The sequence below is a fragment of the Malaclemys terrapin genome, chromosome 9 (assembly GCF_027887155.1).
Source record: "Malaclemys terrapin pileata isolate rMalTer1 chromosome 9, rMalTer1.hap1, whole genome shotgun sequence".
NCBI classification, from domain to species: Eukaryota; Metazoa; Chordata; order Testudines; family Emydidae; genus Malaclemys; species Malaclemys terrapin.
The window spans coordinates 6,763,611-6,769,610 of record NC_071513.1 but is presented as its reverse complement, the minus strand read 5'-3'; the positions used below and the strand labels follow the sequence as shown (position 1 = coordinate 6,769,610).

General features: G+C 47.1%; 1 protein-coding gene across 1 annotated transcript in view; it reads left to right on the top strand.

Annotated features, from left to right (window-relative positions):
* Positions 1-550: 550 nt before the first annotated feature.
* The window catches only part of ATP11C (ATPase phospholipid transporting 11C), a 117,033-nt gene continuing 111,583 nt past the window's right edge, over positions 551-6,000 (top strand). Inside the window, exon 1 of the mRNA XM_054039197.1 lies at positions 551-1,063. Coding sequence (XP_053895172.1) covers positions 1,037-1,063 — 27 coding nt within the window. The 5' untranslated portion in view covers positions 551-1,036. The remainder of the gene's footprint in view (positions 1,064-6,000) is intronic.

Genomic DNA, 6,000 nt, shown 5'->3' with positions numbered 1-6,000 from the left:
CTACCATGTGTCCATACTGACCGGACTGAGGTTGCCAACATAGAGGGTTACAATAGAAAAAACAGATGATGTTGGTTTATTTGTATTTATTTTTCAAATAATCTAAAACTCAGGCGATCTGGTGGCTACCCCTGCCCTGCAGCAGCTGCTACGTTTTGGATGACCAGACAGCAAATGTGAAAAATCGGGACAGGGGGTGGGGAGGTAATAGGAACCTATATAAGAAAAAGACCCTAAAATTGTGACTGCCCCTATAAAATCGGGACATCTGGTCACCCGAGCTACGTTTGCTCCAGCGGTATCAGCTCTGCTGGAGGGCACGTTTAGAAACGGTATTTCAACCCCCTCCCAGGGCTGATCTGTTGCCCATGTTTGTGAGCCGTGGGCGGAGCCGCCGCTGCTCTCAGGCTGGCGGTGAATACTACACATCCCAGGCTGCTCTCGGGAGGGTGGGGAAGGTCCCGCCCCCTGAGGCAAAAGCTCTAGGGGAGGTGCGTTTTACTCAGCAAAAGAAAGTGGAAGTAAGCGAGGAGGGGTGGCTGGGCGCAGGGGCGAAGCGAGGGGGGCTCGGAGGCGCTTTCAGTGCGGGAAGCCGCTTGCGCGCTGTGCGCTCTGAGCCTTGGAGAGGTGGGGGCGCTGCGCCCTAGCGCACGGGCCCCTTCCCAGCTCAGGCAGCAGGGCCCCGGGGTGGTATCCGGTGCCGCCGCCGCTGCTGGCGGGAGGGAGACGCCGCTCAGTCCCCGGCGCCGTCTCAGCGCCCTGGAGCCGAGCCGGTGGGTGGGGAGCCTGGCTATGGTGCCCGGCTCCCGGCTGCAGCGCCCGGGGAGAGCCTAGCGGCGGCGCCCCGGGAGGCGAAGGAGAGCCCGCAGCGCGGGGCGGCGATGCGGCTGGGAGCTGCGCGCCGGTGACCGTGGTGGGGCGGGGGGTGGGAAGCTTGTGGCCGGCCCTGGCGCTGCTCCGCCCGCCGCAGTGGTTCCCTGCAGGGGCTTGGACCATCTGGCTGCCGGAATCCCTGAGCCTCAGCCGCCGCCTCGCAATGTTTCGCTGGAGCATTAATCGCTTTGTAAGTACAACTCTCCCCCTCCCCCATGTTCTCTGGCTGGTGCTCGCTGTTCAGAGGCGCAGCGGGGGCAGGACCCGCTTCTGGGGCGCCTGCCCCCCAATCCTCGGGCCCAGTGCAGTGATGGGAAGGTACCTATCCCGCAACCCCCTTCGCCAGCCTGCCCCCCCCCCCCCGGAGAATGAAATGAAGGCACTGGGCATTGCCCCGGATTAGGGGCTGATCACAGGTCTCCTCCTGCGGCCCCCCAAATGCGGTCCCGCCAAGGGACAGTGTATGGACTCAGCCCGGGAGCTGATAGCCCCTCCAGATGCACCAACCTGCAGGCACGGTGCAGGATGGAAAAAACAACAAAAACCAGGCTGCTTTCCCCTCCTCCTAAATGCTGATTGTAACCTACCAGGCTAGATGTGGGATTGGCAGGTGAATAATTCCTCCTGACCCTGCAGAAATAATCATCTGTCTTTTGATTGTCTGTGCCATCGCTTTCTTTTGTTCCCCCTGCCAGAAGCACATGGTCACCTCCAGTGGTCACTGATACTGAATACAAAGCCTTAATAAGGGGACTTTTCTGCATTTCTTTGAGGCTATGCCTGCAGGTATCACGGGGCTAATGGGACTAGGAACCAAGGCAGCTAACTGCATGATGTATAAGAGGGGTAGCCGTGTTAGTCTGAATCTGTAAAAAGCAACAGAGGGTCCTGTGGCACCTTTGAGACTAACAGAAGTATTGGGAGCATAAGCTTTCGTGGGTAAGAATCTCACTTCTTCAGATGCCAACTGCATGATGTATGCACATGCTGTACATCCCCTTTACAGGGCAGGCAAAGGACCCGAAGGTGTCTGGAATGGGAAACCTGTCTTAAGCAACCTCCCAACAAACCAGCAAAAATCGGATGCCTGGTAGTGGAGGAATTTAAAGGTCAAAGAAAATTGTGCCAGGAACCTTGGAGATAATTTACATGGTCATGTAAAACAGGGACTTGCCTCTTGGAGGTGGCCCTTAGCGTATGTTATACTGTGTGTCTCTCTGGTAGCAATCTAGGAATGTGGACAAGGATGCCGCAGGGGGACATTGCTCCTAACACCAGGCAGTGGTGTGCATGGGGGAAAAGCTGAGGTTTCAGAAGCTCACAGTAGAACCTCTAGCATACCCTTGTGCTTGCACAGAAAAGGAATGGGGGTTACATTTACATGAAATGTAAAAGCAGAGTGCTGAGCTCAAAAGTGAGCAAGTTTGGAGCCAGTTTGCTAGAATACAGAGTAACACTGGAGCAAATTAGCCTTTGCAAGCTGTTCGACCAGGTAGTTTTTTTGCAACAGCTGTTCCTTTCTGCAGAGTACAAATCCGTTATTAATTACACTCTGAAGTTGTGGGCAATTGGATTGTGATTCTTCCAGTGATGTGAAAAGGACCTGAATTGGACACTATTTAAATCTTTATGGAAGAAAATTTCTGATTAGCTAACCATTTACAATACCTGATGTAAAGATCTGTTCAGGGTCTAGGGTGGGTTTTTTTTACAGTTTACTTGTTATGAAAACATCTTGAAGCTATACTTAGATGATATATCTTCTTGAATATTGTGAATCTTTGCTGATCTTTGACAGAATTTCCATTGTTTTCTTGTTTTAGAACCCAGTAAAAGCCATTTACATCTGGCTAGAAGCCCTGCATCGCTATTTCATGGTTTCAGCATTAGATTGTCCTAGAACAGTGGTACCCAAACTTTAACAGCCCGCAAACAACCCCTTTCACTAAATTGTGAAATCTCGTGAACCCCCTCCTAAAAATGAATATTTCCAGGGATTTAAGTTTAAATTTCCTCAGTGTGATGGATGCACTTGCTTTGCTCTGCATAGCTCTTGGAAGTCCGTCCGGAACCACTGGAGAAAGATAAAGTCTCAGGTCTGGTTTGGCATCAAGTCTGTTTCTGAATTTGGTTTTCAGATTTGCATACGAGGAAAACGCTTTCTCGCATACATATGTTGTTGAAAATGGTAACAAAATTGTCAGAAGTGGGTACTTGTTTCTTAAACTCAGCCAAAAGTTGATTGGAGCGCTGGAGTTCGGGCTGCCGGCTCCCTCGCTAATGAGGGCAGGGCTTGGGCTGCCAGCCCAAACTGCCCGGCCCCGCTCTCCCTGGGGCTTGGGCTGCCAGCCCCATGCAGAGCAATGGGGTTCGGGCTGCTGGCTCCCCCGCTGATGGGGGCAGGGCTCAGGCTGCCAGCCCAAACTGCCCAACTGCCCTACCCCGCTCTCCCTGGGGCTTGGGGTGTCTGCCCTGCAACCGGATCCCACCTGCTGCTTCCAATGCCCGGGGTCCTCTGGCCGCCATTAGTGAAATTTTTCTGGCGAACCCCCTGTAACGTCTGCGAACCCCCAGGGGTTCGCGAACCCCAGTTTGGGAACCACTGTCCTAGAATAACAGATAATAGGAATTGAACTTTGTTAAAGAGGCGGTATGGTTTAAAGACTTATACAGAAAAAAAATGAGAAATGTGTAGTCACAAAATGAAACATTTGAAAGCCAAGAAATACTAAGTTAATGTTACAGTGGGATGCGGGGGGGAGGGGGAGGAGTGGGGGTGTTAAAATGTCAGTGTGTGGAAAAGGTTCTATGGAGAATCTCAACTCTGACCCAGTATGTCCACCTCCTGTTGGAATTTATGATTTCCTTGTTTACATGGGTATCTGATATGGTAACATGATATGCTCAATGGTATGTTGTGTGGCGTGCTTGTACTTTCAGAAGCAAGGTGAGCATGTATCATAGTCTCTTTTCTTTTTTTCTTTTTTTGAAGTGCATTGGGGTGACATTGTGGGGTATTACAACCCCTGCATATATGAGAGGTCTGATCTAGATTGTGCTGCCTTGTTTATAGTAAAGGAGTTGATGGGGAAGAGGGATGTTTCTGGACTGAGTATTGAGGACGACAGATGACACTTTAGTGGGGGGGGTTTCACTGTCATTGTACCAGCAGCCGTTTCTTGGTCAGGGGCCTGTGTGCAGTGGGTGGGAGATCAGGTAGGTGTGCATTTTCAACATGGGGTTGAGCGGTTGTTTCATGTTGCAAATGCAGATCGGGTATTCTTTATTTGCAGTATGGTGGTTCCCTGGGTCATTTTTCAGTGGTCAATGGACCTCTGCTTAAGAGAAGAAACTGAGTGAGGCAGTTGTAGAAAAAGCTGTTCTGGTAATTGTCCACATTTTGTGACTGTGTCTATTAAACAGAAGAGAGGCTCTAGAAGTTCTCTGACCTACTACCCAGCTGCCCTCTCCGGGCCTGAGTCACCATTGCCCTGCACCTTGTCTAGCCATTTACATTGGCGTAAAGAGGGTGTGAAATGCTACCGAATCAAAACAGTAATATTTTGCATTTCCTGTACACCACTATAAATTAATACACAAGGTGCAGAAAGAGCAGTGGTGAATGGTTCCTTCGGTCAAAACTGTCTGCACATAGTCAGAAAGATTCTGAAAAGCTGCCTCTGCAGGTGGGTAGGGACATTAAACATACAGTACCCTATTTAAAGGGCTCAGATTCACCCAAATTTTAAAGGGGTGTTAATTTGTAGTTTCAGGATGGATGAGATTACAGGGTTGTTGGATGAGATTACAGTTAAAGTTGTTAGCAGGACCCGAACTGTGCATTTTTGTACTTTATAACAAGTCTTCATTACTTCATAGGAAAAAAGGTTTTAGAATAAGTCTTTCCGACTTTGTCATATTAAAAGTGTGTATATTTTAAAAAAAAAATCCTTGTGCATTCCTAATACATTGGGTCTTAAGACTGACTGGTGTTTAATGCTTGGGACTTCATTCTGCTTTGCCAATGAAACTAAGTCAATGAGTTTCGCCTTCTAATTCTTCTTCAGATGTCCAAGGCTGCAGTGTTTGCATTGTAAACATTAGTGCCTATAAACAACAAAAATAAGCTGACTTCATTTGACTTAAAACAACAAAAAACATTTCTATTTTTTTGAGGGGTTTATTTTTTGCATGTCTTTAATTACGGATAGGGTTGGCAAAATTCAATTTTTATTTTTTTTTATAATTAACATTGGTTTAAATTTTCACAGTTGGGTCACATGGATTTTAAGCTTTTTTTCCAATGTTTAAGTTTTTATCAATGTATATTTTTACGGTGGCGGGAAATTAAACGTGGGTGTCAGACAGTAATGTATTGACAGTAGATGTTGATATTCAAAAAGTTAAAGCCTTATAACTGTTAAAACTCCAATTGTCAACATCGCATATCAAAATATATAAAGTAAATATCCTTAAATCAAACTCTAATAATTTCTCAAGTAGCATTTTTCTTAATGTGCCTATCTGTCAATTTCAGTTATCAATGGAAATATTTTTTTGTTGGTTTGTATGTAAACAGTGAAATTTACCTTTACTGACAAAAATCTAATCCTTTCAAGCCTAATTATGGTCAGAGCACACTAGTGTTCTTAAATTGATATGTTCCTAATCTGTGTCCAGACTTGGTGTCTGAATCTGAACAATTGTCACTACTAAGTTTTGACAGACCCCGTCTCATCTGTAAGAGCAGTTAGCTACTGGTTAATCTCAAGAACATGGATATACAGCTTAATTTAAAGCAGGTTGTAAAGGTGCCAACCAATAGGTCTGGTAAGTATGTCTTGTCTCCAAATACACCTCTACCCTGATATAACGCTGTCCTCGGGAGCCAAAAAATCTTAACGCGTTATAGGTGAAACTGTGTTATATCAAACTTGCTTTGACCCGCTGGAGCGCAAAGCCCTGCCCTCCTGGAGCGCTGCTTTACCGCGTTATATCCGAATTCGTGTTATATTGGGTTGCGTTATATCGGGGTAGAGGTGTAGTATGTTAAAGACCTTCACAGTACCATTGAAACTGCTTTGAGATTTTCATTGTAACCTCATTGCTTGGGCTGAATTTTGTAAT